Source organism: Gobius niger (assembly GCF_951799975.1).
Source record: "Gobius niger genome assembly, chromosome: 1".
Lineage (NCBI taxonomy): Eukaryota > Metazoa > Chordata > Actinopteri > Gobiiformes > Gobiidae > Gobius > Gobius niger.
In genome coordinates, this window is record NC_136852.1 from 52,665,711 (window position 1) to 52,684,945 (window position 19,235).

At 41.7% G+C, this 19,235-nt stretch overlaps 2 protein-coding genes across 4 annotated transcripts; one reads left to right on the top strand and one right to left on the bottom strand.

The window, feature by feature from the left end:
* The first annotated feature begins 2,001 nt into the window (after positions 1-2,001).
* Positions 2,002-6,849, top strand: tbx16 (T-box transcription factor 16). The gene is made up of 8 exons (XM_079576144.1): positions 2,002-2,153; positions 2,549-2,651; positions 3,181-3,345; positions 4,071-4,217; positions 4,296-4,366; positions 4,445-4,533; positions 4,682-4,889; positions 5,981-6,849. Exons 1-8 carry the CDS (start codon positions 2,035-2,037, stop codon positions 6,435-6,437), a joined length of 1,359 nt encoding a protein of 452 aa, XP_079432270.1. The 5' UTR covers positions 2,002-2,034; the 3' UTR covers positions 6,438-6,849.
* A 4,816-nt stretch (positions 6,850-11,665) lies between these two features.
* On the bottom strand, positions 11,666-18,581 carry klhl22 (kelch-like family member 22). Of its 3 annotated transcripts, none has more exons than XM_079563092.1 (8): positions 18,350-18,581; positions 17,915-18,170; positions 17,124-17,289; positions 15,773-16,084; positions 14,252-14,661; positions 13,773-13,965; positions 13,236-13,469; positions 11,666-12,336 (listed from the first exon to the last, which is right to left on the bottom strand). In XM_079563092.1, the coding sequence occupies exons 2-8, from the start codon at positions 18,160-18,162 to the stop codon at positions 12,001-12,003; spliced, it is 1,899 nt and encodes a 632-aa protein (XP_079419218.1). In that variant the 5' UTR covers positions 18,163-18,170; positions 18,350-18,581; the 3' UTR covers positions 11,666-12,000. The 3 variants fall into 3 exon arrangements, with proteins under 3 accessions (XP_079419218.1, XP_079419216.1, XP_079419217.1); XM_079563090.1 differs by having other exon boundaries at positions 11,667-12,336; positions 15,761-16,084; XM_079563091.1 differs by having other exon boundaries at positions 11,667-12,336; positions 15,761-16,084; positions 17,915-18,185.
* Positions 18,582-19,235: the final 654 nt, after the last annotated feature.

The following is a 19,235-nucleotide window of genomic DNA, read 5'->3' on the forward strand; positions in this document are numbered from 1 at the left end:
ATAAACCCTGTTATCTTTTGTTGAGAATCACAATTGTAGACGTTTGTTTTTTCTTCTTCCATGACTCTTTGTATTAAGTCCATAGTTTCAGGTAACTCATCCCTGAATCCGCAAACCTGTGTGTCGCTCTCTGTATTGCACGATACAGAATACAATAGCAAACGCTCAAACAGTGGAAGTAGCGGATATGTTAAAAGTGTGTGAATGGGACATGAAAGACGCCTTAATTCAAATCCTTTAAAAGGTGCTTTCCCTCTAATCTCTACAGTATGCTAATCCTCACAGTGTGGTTTTGTCTTTAGGTGCATGTTATCGGGGCAGACAGTTCGTAGATGCCTCTGGATGTGGGTAGGACGCTTGTTGTTGAGGGTCCTTACCCCCCCTCCCATCCCCTCCCCTCCCGTCTCATTGAGGGCATACTTGGCTCGACGGTGCTAACTGGCTGTTAATTGCCCGCCTTTACACAGGACTTTCTCCACATGCAGAAACCAGCTTCTTCAAGGGAAACTGGCCTAATGAGATTATCTATCAGAGCAGTGTTCTGTCTAGACACCCCAATACACAACCCCCGCCCCCTCGCTCCCCTCTCCTGCCCCCCGGCTGTGCCCCAGGACGCCTCAGGTGAAAGTTACCTGCAGAAAGCACATTGCCTGCTATCATTACGCCATTATGGGTTTACTGAGCTTCTCACCCTCTGCTATTTATCTGATGTGGGAATTATAGAAAGGTGAAATGGATCTTTAATGGTCAAAATAACACTATTATGCAGCGCTAAAAATAGACGGTGAATCACTTCTACATGCAGGTAAATGCCAATGGAAAAGTATTGTGCACACAGAAATAATCATTCATTCCTGTTGAGATTTTAGACCTAAATAGATGAATGGATTCTCTATAAATTGGTTTTAGAATTGTGTTGTATTTTTAATGTATATTATTAATGTGATAAGCATCAGTTATGTGGTTTGAACAAGGAAAGGCATAAATAAGCATTGCTTCAGCCTATTCCTTTTTTGGTAGATTTTTTTTTTTTGTATTGTTATTGTTTGGAAATTGTAATGAACCAAAACAAACCATTCATTCATTCATAAACGATTAAAAGATAATAATGTCATTTTTTTAAAGAATATTTTTATATATATATATTTTTTTTAAACCAAAGTCAGAAAAACTGTTTAATTAGTGGAGAAAATCAAATATGCTTCATTCATACATTTTGAGAATTCACTAGCAACAATGGCAAGGTAATAACACAAATGTGAGTAAATATAATTGAAGTTATGTTGTGCCATAGTCTAAAGAATATAATGCAGCTCAAGTGTTTGTCTTTAATTTGTGCCTCTCACTTGTGTGAAAATGACCGATATTGGCCACTAAAACTCACTAAATGTTATTTCCAGTTTGCCGAGGCCCGAGTGTCAATGCTGAGCACACATGCACTGGTGCCGCCGAGGCCTCCTCTCCCCTGCAAACAGGGAAGTGCATGGTCCATATTTGTTTTTAAAGTCTCTTAGCAGTTAATAAACATGCATTTCCTCCAGTTGGCCCTTCCTGTTGGGACGGTATCAAGGCTCTGTTAAGTCTCTTTGATTTCCAGTGCCCTCCAATCACAGCGGGGGCCCGACTCATCAATGTGCCACTTCAAAGCCTGGGAATGGCTCCGCTGGCCCCTCCCACGCAGGGAGTCCCTTAAAAGTCATGGGCGCCCCCATGCTGGAGGACCCCTGACACAAGTGGCACCAGGACAGGGCGTTAGACACAACTGACTCTTGGATTTTTGGATATTCTCTTTACAACCAGGAAGCTACAAGAAAACCAACATTTGGATACCCCTATACTTGGATACTTTTACTTTTTGGCCTCTTGTGCGGGACATTACATTCCTTTTACTAAATCCAACGGGAAATGCAGCCCATAAGAGGTAAGCCATCTTTCATCTATCCTCCTTTTCATGAGCAGTTTTGTCCATAACCAAAAGCTTTCTCTTGCTTCATAGAGCTTAAGCCTAACTTCAGCGGCCCCGCTCCCCCCTCCATGGCTGCTGGCCCTGATGCCTACCTCCAAGGCAACATCAGGCTGACCCTGGAGGACCCTGAGCTGTGGAAGTCCTTTCATGAAATAGGAACAGAGATGATTATTACCAAACCTGGCAGGTAAGACATTGTTAATTTATTTGTTATTATAGATTGTGGGATAGAAAGTTATCAGCCTTGTCAGTGGCTACTTGCAAACATTGTTCATAGACTAACATTAGCTAAAACAATATAAAAAAGTTGAGAGGAAATCCGTGGAAAAACTTGATTGTCCACTGGTAAATACATCTTACACTGACACACTTTATCATTCACGCAAACGTTCTCATTTTACAGTGTCTTTGTTTTATTATTGCCAGAATGTCCCACAAATCTTATGAGCTTTTGACAGCACAATCTTGAGCTCTGTTTACGTTAAAGCAATATAATTTGGAACAATAAAACTCAGTTGTAAAGAATCAGTTGTATTAAATTTAAAACACTTTTTTTTTTAACTTTAATGCTACGTTTTGCAGGAGGATGTTCCCACACTGCAAGGTCAACATCTCTGGCCTTATCCCATGTGCGAAATACATCCTACTGGTCGATATGGTTCCTGTGGATGGATTTCGATACAAAGTAAGGCATAAATCATCATTATTATTATTATTATTATTATTATCTCCAAGATCCATGTCTGATCAAATCCTGAAGAATCATCTTAATCTTAATGAATTTCAATGTAATGATGTACATGCGCTTGTAAACAGGTAAAATTGTTGATACTGTATTATCAAAGTCAAGTCTTTAAAGCACCAGGCTATCCAGGGGGAATCCACATAATCTAATGATATTGCAAATGAACTAGCCTCGCCCCAAGTGGTCAGTCAGCGGTCTTCCCCAGACACCCCCCCTCCCTTGTCCTGAGAGTGGACATCAAAGGGGTGCTATCTCTTCCTGTTTTTCTATCCCCTGCTGGGACCCCACTGTACCAGACCCTATCTCTGTGGGAGTCCCGGACCAGCCGTCACTCTCAGCCCCTGCCCCTGTCTACTGCAGCATCGTGGGAATGAGGAGAAGTCACCCCCTTTTTTTCTTTTTTTTTTTTTTTAATCTAACTCGTCCTAAATTAGCCTAACTGTGTGTGATAACTGTGTGGCGTCTCCAGTGGAATAAAGACAAGTGGGAGGTGGCAGGCAAAGCGGAGCCCCAGCCGCCGTGCAGGACCTACCTCCACCCCGACTCTCCGGCCCCCGGGAGCCACTGGATGAAGCAGTCCGTGTCCTTCCTCAAGCTCAAGCTCACCAACAACACGCTGGACCAGCACGGACACGTAAGGAACTGGGTCACATCTACATAACACAATTTAGGTTTGCGATGAGACGATGAGGCACAAGTCAACTTTCAGCAACAATTTTCCTATTTATGCCTGGTTTGGGTTATTCTTGTTTTGACATAATTTGAAGAACAACTAATTGCTCACGACGTTAACGAAATGGTATTGCAATATTCAAAGCAATTGTCAAGTACATCTTCTTTTTTCCCTCACATTGTGAAGCCCCAACGATCATATTAACCTCTTAACCAGCGCCTGAACCGAGCACATTCTCTCTAATTCGGCATGACCCAAATCTAAACGCATCTTCACGACAAAAATGAGAGGAAAACAAGGATGAAAACACAACAAAATAAGCAATAAAAGAGAAACATAAAAGTGAGCAAGCAGAAAGAACAATTAAGATCAGTTTTGTAGGTCTTATCTTTCAAATGAGGTGTTAGACTGGCCTATAGGCTGTAAGCTTTTGATTTGGTTAATGCTGAAAATGCACTCGGTTAAGGTGAGGGGTAAGAGGTTATGGCAATCGACATGGAAAACATGTAATAAAACGAGGCACTCCTTACTGCTCAAACTGCGCTTTCTATGGTATAATAGTTTATTAGTTCATTTCAGTGGAGGGTGAACTTAAAAAACATAAAATAAACCAAAAATCCTTCAGCCCATAATATCTGTTACGTCTTGCCGTGGTACACATTACAATTAAAGCCATGTTCCTCCAGATCATTCTCCACTCCATGCATCGATACCACCCGCGTTTCCACATCGTTCAGGCCGACGACCTCTTCAGTGTGCGCTGGAGCGTGTTCCAAACCTTCACTTTCCCCGAGACCTCCTTCACCGCGGTCACAGCCTACCAAAACACCAAGGTCAGCCCTCTATCCGCTCCTTATCATCTCCACAACTTCCACGAAGGTTTTTCACCACGCCTTTGCTTACTGTTGCAGATCACGAAACTGAAGATCGACCACAATCCGTTTGCTAAAGGATTCCGGGATGAGGGCACTAACAAGAAAAGGTGAGAATTGCATACTTTAATTGGTGAATGTGCGTGTTTTTTTCTTCTACATTGAATATCTTTTATATTTTTCTACAGGCGTGCCATCAAGAGCCTGGACAGTGCAGAGAAGAAAACTAAGGCGGGCGACATGTTGGCCCGAGACTCTGAGGAAGAAAGCCAGCCAGGTACCTAAACAGACAAAACATAAAACATTTAGGCCTCTCTGCCTTATGAAAGAAAGGTAGTATCATAATAGAGGGGTGTAAGTACTTTTTGAACCCTCTGTAAAGGTCGATTTGTCTTTGAGCCTTGGTCATTGTCTTTTCCTTCCAGACTTCTGCAGGCCGTCCTTCGAAGGTTTTGATGGTGATGAGATCGACAAAAGGAAGGAGGTGGACCCAGTAAAAGAGGAGAGCTACTCCCCGTGGGCGGCAGAGCGAGAGCACAGTGTCACCACGGAGTCTCCGAACGGGACAGACGCGCGGGACATGTATAATGCAGAGCAGATGGTGCCGGCTCCCGCCTCATACCAGCCCTACAGGTGAATATGCTGCTGAATGCAGAATAGTGCTGTCGCACTTCTTCTCAAGAACGATGACTTTAAACTAATATTCCTCACGCACAGATGTAAACAAATAATTATAAAAATAGACATAAAATTGATACAGGGTTTCTACAGAAACCAGGGAGTCCAATTTACTACTTTTTAATGCACTTTTAATGCCTAAAGTCTATATTTTCAATGCCACAAATGCAAAACATCTTGACATACTTATTTCATCAGATTTGTAACATTCTATCAAACCGGGGAAAGGAGGGGAAATTTTGATATTAAAAAACAAACTGGACACACCAGGCAACTTTTGAGCAAAGGGTTGTGTAAAATTTGTTTAAGACCATGGTTTTGATATTTGTTGACAAATGTATGCAGTAAAGTTTAGATTTGATGCCAGTTTCAATCCAAGGTGACACTTAATTTTACACCTGATACATTGTACCTACCAAATTTAGTACAATGTAATGTTCTATGTAATAATGTGTAATAACTAGTACCTATGGGTTACATACACAGTGAAATAATATGTATTTGTAGTTTGGAGGTACATAGCATAATAAGATAGAAGACCCAAACTCTAACCCTAAGGGTCTTATTAAATTATGTGCAAACACATTATTCCATTGTATATAAACTACATAAGTACAAGTTATTACAGGTTGTTACAAAGCAGATTACATTATACCAAATTTAGCTTGGTACAATGCATCAAGGTGGTGTAAAATACCTGTTCTTTTTTACCTATTTTACCTATTTTTTTTATTCTGCAATACATGTAAGAGTGGCTGTAATTTAAACGCAGTTTCCTTCCATTTTCAAGTCTGAATAAAACCAGGATTTTAAGATAGTTATTTGAGATATCTTTTCATTAACTTTCTTCCCTTTGGTGTTTGCTTCATCAGTCAAATCATGTTTTACAAATTCTGGTCACTTCACGGCATTGGAAAATACCTGATTCAATAAAACAAAACAAAAACTGAGATTAGTTGCTAAAAACATGAAGAGAACCACCCCTTCCACACAGTCTGTGACCGTTTTATTCTTTTGCTAAAATCTAACAGCCTTTCCCTGTTCAGGTTCCACGAGTACTCTGGAAAAACCCCGTCACCGTCGTCCTCCTCCTCGGCCGCAGCCGCCGTGGGTCGAAGCGGCATCGGCTCGGGCCGTTTCGAGCCGAGAGTCCCTGATGTGGCCACCGTCCCGGACCACGACTCATCCAAAGCGACCAGACCTCAAGACATGGGCGCTCCCTCTTCCGCCTGCGCGACCCAGAATCTACCCCAGGACTATCCCGGGGTTCTCAACATGAGCGTGGCCCAAGCTGGCAAACCCGGCATGATCGGACATCCCATCTACAGCCCCTACGGCACAGCGGAGCAGCCCCTGGGGCAGTGGGGAAACACAGGGGCGTCGCAGTACCCCGCGCCCCATCACCTGACGGCGGAATACCCCACACAGGCGGTGCACCCTGGATATCACCATAGCAACGTGGAGTGGAGCCAGTACCCTCTGTTTTCATATTCTTGCTGGTGAATGGACTTTGGGGAAGAAAAAAAAGACTGAGTTTGCTGAAACGGTCGCTGCACAGAGGGCTCACCCAGAAGACCGTGCATGTCCCAGACAAGAGGCCAGCCATAGCAAAAGAGAGAATCGGGGAAGACGAAGGGTAGACACTGCAGGCCATTTTCAGTTTTTTATTAACCTAACTAAACTCCATAGTTTTATATTGGAAGATTGGAACCATTTTCTCAAAAAGTCTTTTCATCACACTCCAGGGACAACAATTATCTTCCTCCCAGTCTTGTAATTTTGAAGTTGATGCCTAAACTCCTTCCTGTATCCCTTATTTTCCCCCTCGTCACCCGCAGTGTCTCGCCTCATTAAGAAGTCGGGCTGAATGTGATTTGTGCAGAGAGCGTGCTTTACTATGAAGTAAGATTGTCTTATTGTGGTCTATTTATTTGGTGTTTCTGCTGAATTTCAGGTGTAAATATTGTTTTTATAAAAGATAAGTGTGCAATTTATTTCTGTCTTGGAACTTTGTGATGTGACTTGAAAATAAAAACAAATCAATGTTGTGCATCGTGGAGTTGTTTTTTAGAAAAGCCTTGGTGTCTGTGAAATAGTACATGCAGTGGGTCCTTTGATTTGCTGTTTGCAGCCCTAAAAAAAAAGTCGGTCTAATGCCATAAAGGGAATCCCATGTAAAGCCAGACCGGTGTGTATTTCCAATCTCAAGCTGAGAACATGGCTCTCCTGCTGATGTTTACCAACAACATCATAAACGACCACACAACACACTGTCTCCATCTCAATGAGCCTTAAAAAGCATGAAAGTGAGGGGCGTTTGGCTGCCCTTTCACTGTGGCGTTGGCCCGTCTCCTCCACCCTCCAAGGCGTGAGCTGCTAATGACGATTGTAAAGTATTGGGGGTCGGAGGAGGGGTGGGCTGTTGGTGTTTTGTATTCAGTCCAGCTCGTTACCACCAAAGACATTTGTTTGAGTGTAGTGTCACCTTTTCATCCTCTGACTCCCAAGAGGCTGTTAATGAGGAGGACAGATATGCACCTTCAAGTGTGAGTTGTGCCGTTTACCAAATTAAGATGAGACACTGCAGGTGCGTTAGGGAAAGAAATGACTGACATTTAGACTATAAGGCATGTATTTGTTTTGATATCATATTTCTTTTAGACAGAATGCCCAGAATTTGAACGTACGGTCCCTTTATTAATTTTTTACCATGACGTTTGAATTTAGATTACAGCCCACAAGTTCTAGGTACAGGCAACAAGAAAGTGACAACACATTCATAATGACAAAGAGCAATAAAGATGGACAGAACATGTGGGTGTACGTGAAACAAAGGCATACAATGTGTAATGAAGGCATACATAGTGTCTAATCTTGCATTAACCAGGTGTAGTTACACTTAAGGTATGGTGTAATTGCGCATTAATGAATGAAACTATATGCCCTTTATAAAGCTGGCACATCTATATACCTGCATCTACACTTACACCTTTGTTACACCTTGTATACAGTTGTTACACTTTGGACACCTTTATTAAACCTCGCACTTTAATCACCTGTACTTACATGTGATGCATTGGTTTTATGTTGCGCTTTTCTGGACACACAAAGAACTTGCATTATTCATTCACTCCATACTTGGTGGTGGTAAGCTACAGGAACCAGGAAATACGACCATATTAGTCTTGTGCTCCGGTCTCTGCACTGGCTTCCTGTCACTCAGAGAATTGAATTTAAAACAGCGCCGCTTGTGTACAAGTCTTTTCAGGGTTTAGCGCCAGAGTACATCTCTGACATGTTAGAGCCACATGTGAACCATGTCGGGAGAGAGAGAACTTCAGGGAGGGGTCTCCTAGTGGTTCCCAGAGTCAGGACTAAACACGGAGAGGCTAAAGCTAAAAATCTGAGGATGTGAGAAAGGCCTCAACTCTGACAATGTTGAAATCCAGGCTGAAAACAATTCTTTTTCGCCGCAACAACTGAAAGTATTTTATCTGCACTCTTTTACGTTGATGTTTTATGGATTGATTTGATCAGTTTTCTTGTAATTTCATACAACTGTGAAGCACTTTGAATTGCCTTGTGTGTGAATTGTGCTCTACAAATAAACTGGCCTTGCCTTGCTAGGAAGAGAGCCTGCCAATCTGCGCCATCGGCCCATCTGACCACCACCAATTACACACTTACACACTACATTCACATGTGTAAATGCTTTCTTGCTCCCTGTACCTACACATGAAACTCACAGGCTGTAATCTAACGTACACTAGCTTTGATGATAGCTTTATTTCCAGGCAATTGTCAAAAAAGGTCCATGCAGAACAGACTGGAGCATGTTACTGCTTTAGAAGTAACATTCCTTTCCAAGATCAGGTCATGGCGTTACTAAAATATTTCATGCAAATTAGCTTTACTTTTTTCATTGTGAGCCATCTTACTAAACAAATACAACCTTATATTTGCTTTGTTATTGAAAGGGATAGGTTGCCTGGAGAAGATGTTTCAAAGAGGACTTTAGTAGAAGCCACTCAATAGCACTTTAAGTCCGCTGGGGCAAATCTGCATAGTGCATCAGTGAATAATGGGGATCATTTAATTGCGCTGATAATGGCTGGACAAAAAGCCTCGCATTGAGCTGAAGTCGGACGTTTAAGTGCATGACATATGTTTTAAGTATCCCCGAGGTGGCCCTGTCCAGAATGAAAAGGCTCCAACATAAAACTTGTAATGGGACTGTCCTATAATATGTCCCGAGTCAGCAGCGGGTCTCTGTGGGTTATGTGTCCGGGGTAGGAGGGGGTGGTCCCGGGGCTGGCACTGCAGTGTGAAATAGGACTAACAGCTGGTGATGAATAAGCTTTAGACACAACCTGCATAAAACTGAAGCACCAAATGGAGAGGAACTGGGGGAGACTGCAAAAACGTGGCCACAAGTCAATACACGGAACAATAAAATCACCAGTATTGGGTGGGCGGGAAGGTTGGTAGTCATCGTAAAAGCAACCAAGTTAAAGCTAATATTATTACAGTAGGCTTCAGATATTGCACAAAAAAAAAAGTGTTTTGTGAAAGAGGGAATATATATGAGGGTAAATCAACGTTTAAAAATGTAACAATGAGTGTGTTTACATGCGCTCGAGTAACCTGGTTATGACAATATTCTGGATATGATGTTTGGCTTATCCAGGAAACTGAAACCGGGAAACTTACATGAACCAGACAAAACCAGGAAACTTAAAATCCCAGTTAATAACCTGGATACTTGAGTGCATGTAAACACACTCAATGTCAGTGTCAGCCCTGCCTGAAGTAGGGCTGACACTGTATGTATGGGTCTAAAGTAAGTCTAAACTATAGAGATTACAGGTTTTATACAAGATTAATCTTTCTCGAGACATACTTTCTGTTGTTTTCAGGGGACATTGTACAACACTACCTAGGGATGAGCAACAGGCACAAGATGACATGCCTACTGTCATAATGAGGAGATGAACTCAGAGGGGACATGTCCTACGTCAGGGATCTCCAACCAGTGGCTCAGGAGCTACCAGTAACTAAGTACAAAGCTCAAGGGATTTTCTTCTTTTCCAACTGGCGGACCTGGGTCCAGATCCAGACCTCCAGAGGCTTTAGTCCGGACCCCAAAGCCTTTTCATCCCCTCAATGTGCTTAATTTCTAAGGCTGAATTAAAAATTATCTTAACAATTTGAATAACATTGAAATAAGATGGCCACATTTTTGATTAATCAGTTCTGCTTTGTAAATAGACAACCTGTGTTTTAAAGGGACACTGCGTAACATTTTGGACTATTGTGTTAACATCAATTCAAAACATGCTCCTAATGATCAGCTCTACACAGAAAAGTTTATTACTGCAGTGGATAATCAAAGGATGGATTTGGATGAAGACCTAACCTGTTCAAATCTTGTATTCTGCTGACTTTAGTCAACATCGCCATGGAGACGAGCTGGAGACGTACCCACTCCCAGTAAAGTTACAGTCATGTCTGAGCCACTCACAGCAAAAGCTCACGTTTGTTTGTACATTTATGAGGTGTTTTTCAATGATGAAAATATCTGTCATGAAATAAATGCTTGCATTTCTATTTTATTTATTGGGTAAAATTCTACGCGGTGTGGCTTTAACATTTCCAAGAGCAATGACCACACATGTCCGCACCCTGGACATATGTCGAAAGTTACCAAATACAAGTTTGTAGACCTCGAGCTGATGTAGTTGGGGACCCCTGGTGTAGAGCATTTACCCACAAACTCAAAAATTACAATCTGTTTGATCCAAGCTCTGACCAACGCATCCTGTCTTTGTGTCTTTGTGTGTTCACTGATTCTTCTGGGTAAAGTCACAAAGTCGCATTTTACCCAAGTATCTTTGAAGCATAAGTAGCTCTCTGATGTTTGTGTTGCTTAAAAGTAGCTCGCCGGGTAAAAATGGGAATGTTGCTGACTAAAGCAAACACTCGCTCACAAACACAGCCCTCTTCAGGACACCAAAACCACAGTGGAGGCGGTTTGCAAGGCACCTGTACTTTTGATCACAGTGGCCTCTACAACGCTCCAGGATCAAGTGTTTTGTAGGTTTTCTGGTGAGAGGGTCCGTCTGCAGTGTAAACCTACCAAAAATTCTAAAAACAATTGATCCTGGAGCATCAGAGAAGCCACTGTGAATCATCAAACAGCTGCTGGGCCACTAAAAAGACAAATATGCACTATTAAAAAGTCACACAATGCGCCTTTAATTCATAATTTTTTACTCCCAAAATTATGGAGCTATTTTGTTTAGTGATGGTTTAATGCACCAAACAATTTTTGATTGTTTTACACACAAGCCAAGCACCAAACAATATTAATCAATACATAACACAAAGAAATCATTATTTAAACATTTTTTAATCCGCACAGTTCAAAACCAAATGAAATGGCATACATACATCCAAGACAATGAACATGTGTCAATTAAAAATGTCAGTATTACAGAAGTAGGCACAGGATGAAAAGGCACACTTTAAAAAAGCCATTGAGTGGTTTTAGAGGTTAAACCATCCACCATATTTGTGCTTGATAGCCAATTAATAAATACATTAGGACCGAGATGATCAATAACCATCAGTTTTATGCAGAACTTATCCGACATTTCCTATTGCAAATAATTTTAAATTATATATATTTTTTTCATCATACAAACAAACAAACAAACATAAATAAATAACCCAACATAAAAAAAAAAACTGATGACTGCTCTGGGACACAATAATGTACCTCCATAATAATACATGATTATTATCAGTGTAAAGTCTAAATAACAAATTGTTCTATATGCTCTAAATTCTTACTAATGCTCAGAAGTAACATGCCAACAATATTAGTACACTCAAAACTGTAACTCTTATCTGCAGTTGATATGAGTTTATAATTGTTCAAAATTCAACATTCTTATTTAGGAAGAAAAGTGTGTAACATTGTGACTTTAGGTTAGTACCACAAAATCCTGTATAACTGTATAAGTTAATTCAAAGTGCATATCTGTCTGCAGTGCTTAGAGGCAGCTCAGTCCTCACTAGAGTCCTCAGAGTTTTCCACCACGTCGTCCCATGATGCTTTGCTGCCTTCCCAGCTCTTGGTCTGAGCTATGACAGCGGGAGGCATGAGAATGACGCAGGCTGCCAAACCGGAGACGCTCTCGGTAAACTCAGTGTCTGTGTCCCACTCGTCCGTCTCGGTGTTGTACACATGCACATACTTCATCCTGTCGCCCCTGTCGTGAGAGCGCCCCCCCAGGATGTAAATACGACTGTCCAGAACCGCCACACCGGGCTCCCCGTGGCCAGCAGGCAATGGGCTCACCACTGACCAGGTGTTGGTGACTGTGTTGAAGCATCCCACCTGAAATACATAAAAAAGACTTGCATGTTAATATTGCCACAAACAAGAAAAACACTGTAAACTGTTAATTAGGACCATAGGAGAGCACAGATTTTGCTGGACCTGATTAAGGAATTCTACAATTTTTTATATGTACATATGTTATGGAGATGGAGCTGAACGACGCTCGTCTGTGTGAGCTGTGACAGACTGTTGTGTTTTGGCTCAACAATGATCTTTCCTACTGCAAAACCAACAGGTTTATCTCAGAGGGCGGACACCCATAGATATAACATACAAGAGATAGACGGAAGCCATTGAGCCCCTTTCATAGTAATGGGACCATGTGGTCTGTGAAATTAACATGGCGCACCCTGCTCCAGTGCTCCTCCTAAAGAGCTTGTTCCCTAAAAAGGGCAAAAGGGCAGGAAGCGGACCGGCTACGAGCCTCAACAGTTCCCCAGAGCCTGTCAATCAAAGCATTAGGCTTAAACTTTTTCATTCTACAGAATAAAAACCAGCGTGGTTAAAAATATGATACCTTGCCCAGCGTTGTCATGGGTCATGGGTCAAAGCAATTTTTAGAAAAAAGTAAACTCTTTGGAGAAGACTGCAGAGTCGGTGACAGGTCCAACTGATTAAAGGACAGCTTCATTCACCAGACGGCCATGAAGATGAACTCTCCCCTTCAATCCCTCTGATGGCATGCATTTGATAATGCTCTGTTAACTATTTTTTCTCCTCTTTCTTTTTTTTGTTTAGTTTTACCATATTATAATGAGTTGTGTTTTGAGCCATTCATCATCATCATGATGATCATCATCATTGTCATCATCCTGTCATCAACCTTTGAACTTACTCGGATTAGTTTCTTGCACATAGCTTTAGTTGGCATAGTCATCATATGCTTAATGATTTACCTTAACGACATCTCGGCGATACCCGTGCTCGTCATTACTTCCTCCGATGACATAAACGTATTCATTAACCGAAGCCATGCCGTGCCAGGCCCGCTCCACTGGCCCCTGTGCACACTCTGTCCAAGCGTTAGCCGCCGGGTCGTAACAGTAGGTCTCTCTGAGGTAGGTCATTCCTCTTCGACCACACGTGATGTATATTTTCCCATCAACGGAGGTTCCCGCGTGGGCATAGACCTACACAAATCCATAATATTCTGCTTAGTCCCACTTCAGGAAATGGTGTCTTTCTAACTAAACATTAGGGCCACATATGATATAGTTTGTTGCTTTTTGTAATATTTATGCTTTACTGTTTAGATGCTCGAGTAAAGTAGTAAAATATGACCTGGAATGTAGCATAGAGAATGAAATAATCCACAACAAAATTACTAAACCAGGGCTAAACCAGGAAGCATAAACCTCTGGGGAAAAGCTAACAAGGACACCATCTCTGGACACATGAAGCATTACAGGGAGAGGATTAGTCATCATACGTACCTCTCGTTTTAGAGGTGCTACATATTCCCACGTGTTTGTGCGTGGGTCGTAGCGCTCCACACAGTCCAGTTCATTGCTGTAATCCCGGCCTCCGATGGCATAAATGTGACCACCCGCCACACACACACAGTGATCTGCATGCTGCCGCTGCAAAGACTGGATGGTGCACCAGCGGTTATGGCGAGGGTCATACCTGGGCACAATAATCAAGCACAACAGATGAAGAGACAGTCTGTTTAGTTGGCTACATCTGAAATAGCCTCCATTTACTATACATTTATAGTTTTATCAAGATACTGTATTTGATAAAAGCTTCATGAACCTTCTCCCACATGTAAAGGGCCGGACTTAGATGTTTTTTGGTCCCTCGTTTGGATTTTTATTCATAGTCTATTATTCAACAACAAGACATTTTAGTCATACGACGAAATGACTTCGGGAACCACATTATAATCCAAATTTAACATCATCAACATCACCTCCAACAGCGCGTCTCAGCCCGGAACCGTCGCGTGTTCTTGTCCCCTCCGATGAGGTACACAAAGTTGTTGAGCACCGCGATGCCCTGATTGGACATCTGTGGCCCGGGCGCCGCGTTAAGAGTCCGCCACTCGCCCCAACTCGGGTGATAGACCTGGAACAGAGGCTCTGGGTCGATGTACGGGATGGAGCAGAACATGCCCCCGAATCCAAGTATGCAGTGGAGAGTGGAGCGCGGCTGGGTCAGAGGACTTTGCAGGACGGGCTGCAGGATTTCCAGTTCGTGATATTTAAGAGCTTCAGAGGCCAGATCCCTCAGAGGACAAGGGCTGAGTCTGCTGTGCAGTCGCTCCAATACGTGCTTCTCGATCAGACAGAAGCGCACTGTCTCCAGCATTTTCAGGTTATCCTTTGGGTTAAAGAAAATATATATATATATATATTACCAAAATGTTAAGCAAACAATGAGTGTTAAAGAGAAAATGAAATCGCCTTTTCATCCAAGCTTTTGTCCTTTCAGCAGTGACTCATCTGTCTGACCTCATCTGAACTTCCTCTGTACCCGTTTCAACCACACAAACTAGCCTCTCCTTTAAAGCAGTTCAAAGTAACTTTTTTACCTTAATAAATCCTTTTCGTAGTCCCTCTGGGGGTAATACAAGTGTTAATGGGATGATTGGGGGGGTTATCTCCCCCTGGTGTCCCTGGCCAGAAAACCACAATTGCAGCTTTCCTTGCTCTGGGTCGGAGGCGTAATACACGCTAATGGAATCACGCCACTTAAACAGTATTTACAGCCAAGTGTGGGTGAAAAAAAATGTCCATTGTGTTGAATAACTGTATGTACAATATCCCTGTATCAGCGTAGTATTTACTCTCACGAACAACTAAAACCATAACATCCTACAACACCTGCAGCGGCGCTTATGGCCTCTAGGGGCATGAGTTACATAGTATTGCTTTAAAATGTCCACTCTCGGTCAACTCTATGTCGTTAAACCCAAAATACTCCCTGTATGTAAACCTCTTCTCCTTTTGTAACATTACAGTACGTTTTGCATAATTACAAATTCACTGCTATTTAGATGATTGGTTGATTTTCTGCTTTTACAGTATTCTTAAAGGGACTATCAGAGTTTAAAAATGTTAAAACTAAGTATGTTCACCCCCTACATGTTCCAGCCATGTCCTAATGTGTAGAATGAGCTCAGACCTGTTCACCACAACTGCCTCTAAAATCCTGCACTGTCACTCAAAAAGGTGTTACGAGCTTAATATAGAACCTGCAGTTACGCGCAAGACCTGAGGTGGCAGTAGTGAACATAAAATAACCAACTTGCATCTAGTCTCTTTAACTTTCTAAATGTCGTAGAAGATACATTATGACTACAATCTATTCATTTATTTTGACTATGTCACAAACTCTACAAACATAGACTACATAGACTGAAAACAAACCAAGCAAAACGCTGCTCTGTTTGTTAATGAGTTGAACGTGGAGAACACACCTGCTGACTGACCTGCAGATAGACCTGGTCAGTCTCCACCTGCTCTGGACTGAAGTGGTAATGCAGCGCCGCCTCGTACACCTCGTTCTCACTGTTCACTTGGAGCTCATTGCTGCTCAGGGCCCTGAAGACCTCGTCCTGGGGCAGCTGCCGGTACACGTCGACCCTGGACAGGCTTTGGATGTTTTTGAGCAGGTAGGAGTGGAATCGGGCTTTGAGCTGCTCCAGTCCGTACATATCGGCCAAATGGTGCACCTCCAAAATGTTGGTCTCATCCAGCCAGGAGTAGAGGAAGTCACAGCAGAACCCAATGATAATTTCAAGCTGGTAAAAATACAGAGGAGTTAGGAGATTACAAGCGCTCATGTGAGTGTAATAGTGTTGTCAGTTAAAGTCAGTTAAATCAAAAAAATATCAGTGCATTGGATCAACCTTTTGACCTCAACCTGAACCGAGCACAGTTTGGCTTTACCCAAATCTAAAAGCATAAGAAAAAAAAATAATAATAATGCAATTAAAAACAACAAAAACAGGACAACGAAAACGAGACAAAAATACCACACAAAAAAAACGATGAAAACGTGGCGAAAACATGACAAAAAAGGCCCAAAAAAGAAACAAAAATTACAACAAAAAAGCAATGAAAAAGCAACAAACACGACAAAACAGCTACAAAAATGCAACACGACTAAATCGCTTAAAAAACATGACAAAAATGCGGCTACGAGACAAAAAAAAATCAGTTTTATAGGTCTTAGCTTTCAAATGAAGCATTACACTGTGTCTCTCCTTCTTATTGCAAAGCTTTTAGACTTGGGTAAAGCCGATCTGGAGAAAATGTGCTCAATTGAAGCGGAGGTATATCACAAGTTGTGCCCTAAGACTGAGCACTCGCATTACAAATCACAAAAATCACATCTATTTATGAAATGGTTATTCGTTTACCAATGAAATGTCAGCAAAGACTCCAAAATACAGTGTTTTATGTTGGCCTGGTATTGATAATCAAGTCAATAACTGCATCAAAATAAATCGGGATTAATGAAATTTCAGAAGAGTAATTAATCTGATGAAAAGAATAAAACTGTATTGAACTTTCCTTTGTTACTTTGTTCTAGTGCCGTCTTTCTTTTAGTCCTACATGTGGATTAATTAGTTACTACAGTATCTAAAATCGGTTATTTACAATGCATTACAACCTTTGGAGTGGTTGATAAAAAGCAAATGTCAACATGAATTTAGCGCTTAGACATGTGCTAGTATTTTACTTTTACTTTTGCTTTGGTACATTTTTAGTACACCAACCAGTTCTGCAAAAATACCTTCATCACACACGTTCCTCCACCCCTAAGCAGAGCATTACCTGTAACAGAGTGGCTGCGACCAGCACTTCCTGAACACACTCCAGGTCTAACTCAATCTCTGAGGTGTAGATGTAGTCAAGTATTTTTTTCATAGCAACAAAAGTTACTCCATGAATCGGTATCTCGTTTTGTTGCGTTTCCCGGAGCCCCCCGGCGAACATGCCCCTAAAGACACAAAAAGTATGGTGCTTCAGAGTCAACAGTGCTAGAGAGTCTGTAGCCTACGATAAACACTTTAAAAGCAAGCAGGTATCGTGAGTCTCCACCACCACTGATCATATGATTTCACTGATCTAGGAGCTAATCAGAATTTAGTAAACAAACAGCTCTTGTGGATCTTGTGACTAAAAATGTCTGAAAGCAATGGCTTGAATATGAAGAAGTTTTGTTAAATGCTAAATTTACAACGTTCATGGTCTAAGCAGGCCAGGTATTCGTGGTCGAGTAGACACATAGGCTATTAAATATTAATTCTTAAATTAAAGGTGCATTATGGAAGTTTTTATTTGACAAAACAACACTTTTTATCCGTGCATATTTGACGTTTTACTGGTTGGCATGGCGACCTTTTACTTTCAATCACAGTCGCCTCGATGATGCTCCAGGATTGATTGTTTTTAGAGTTTCTGGTAGGTTTTCACTGCTGACGGACCCTCTCACCAGAAAACCTACTAAACAATTGATCCGAGAGTAAAGTAGAGAGCACTGGGATGAAAAGTAAAGGTGCTGCGTTAACCACTCGGGTCACAAATATGTCACAAACATTACACACAAGTATAACCCTCTGTACCTGAAGTAGTCACAGGAGGCTGCCAGCAGTATGCGGTGAGCCTGTATGGGACGTCCCTCTACCAGGAGCACCACATCAAACAGTAGCCCGGACTGTCTGAGCCCCACCAGGCCGTCCAGGAGGCTGCAGAAGTGGGACGAGCTCCAGAAGGTCTGTCGCCCCTTGCGGCTGGAGGATCTGGGGCGCCCTCCCAGTGGACTCAACCCTCGGTCTTCAGCCATAGCAGGAAACTTGTACTCGGGCTTCATTGCGTTATCTGCCAAGTAGAAACCTTGATGATGGAATGTCTGCCAAGCTAAAGGCTAAGGCGATAGCTTTTAATGCCGCACAGCAAGAAGCCAAATGACAGTGTATTTACGTTAGCACAATGACTTAAATACATCGATTCATGCTTGAAGGAAGACCTACTTCATTATAATAATTATTTAAGCTAACCTTTAGTCAAGAAATTCCACAGCAATCAGCTGCACAGACATAGCACCTAGCAGAAAACAATCGAGCATGCAGCACAAGTCAAGCATAAACAAAAGCACCTTCCGTAGATTGACACGCCTCCGTCCATTTAAAGTTAGTTGTGTCGATTCTTTTTTGTGTGTGGAAGAAGAAATGGCAAAGCCGCTTGATTTTTGACAGATCAAAACAAGTCTGTTTACTTTCTGGAGTCAAGCGATCAAGAGCACAGAAGCTAATTGGTTACAGCAGTCACTGGAACCCGCCCCTTTCCGGTCGAACAGCCAATCGTTTACTTGCTTTTTAACTACTTAACTACTTACATTTATTTCACATTTTACATTAGAAAGAGGATAACATAATTAATTAGGGGGGAAAGCACATTCATGTTTAATAAGTGATTGATTGTTTTATTTTTCCAGGTTGCCCTACTGTAAAAAAATAAAATAAAAATAAAAATAAAAAAGTATAATGTGTAAAAGTAAAAAAGCCAATATATAATGATTTAATATAACCTACACTGAATTATTCCTATTCAAAATAACTTAAGATTGTTACCATTAATTATGATTTCTGATGTAGGTTATCGCCTGTAAATACATGATTTGCCCACTAGAGAGCTCTGCTGATCAGTTTAGGATTAAAGGGTACTGGCACGGGTGAAAGATGACTCCCAGTCCTACTGTCTGTAAAGATAATTGTGAAGGTAGGAATTTCATGTTTACAATTGTGTCGCACTCTTGTGATAAATGTCATGTTAGATTTATAGGAAATTGAAATATTATGCTAGACTTGCACATAATGCTTTGGAAATTAGATGCTTTCCGCTTTTCCCTTGTATGCACAATGTCGTTTTTTAATATAAACTTCC

Bases quoted from the DNA above. Each gene is read 5' to 3' on its own strand.
- tbx16 (XM_079576144.1), top strand. From the start codon at position 2,035: ATGGCTGCTGGCCCTGATGCCTACCTCCAAGGCAACATCAGGCTGACC. The intron at 4,367-4,444 runs GTGAGAATTGCA...ATTTTTCTACAG, and splicing joins GAGGGCACTAACAAGAAAAG to GCGTGCCATCAAGAGCCTGG. The intron at 4,890-5,980 runs GTGAATATGCTG...TTCCCTGTTCAG, and splicing joins GCCTCATACCAGCCCTACAG to GTTCCACGAGTACTCTGGAA.
- klhl22 (XM_079563090.1), bottom strand. From the start codon at position 18,162: ATGAAGCCCGAGTACAAGTTTCCTGCTATGGCTGAAGACCGAGGGTTG. The intron at 16,085-17,123 runs GTAATGCTCTGC...TATTTTTACCAG, and splicing joins TCGCAGCCACTCTGTTACAG to CTTGAAATTATCATTGGGTT. The intron at 12,337-13,235 runs GTAAATCATTAA...TATGTATTTCAG, and splicing joins ATCGCCGAGATGTCGTTAAG to GTGGGATGCTTCAACACAGT.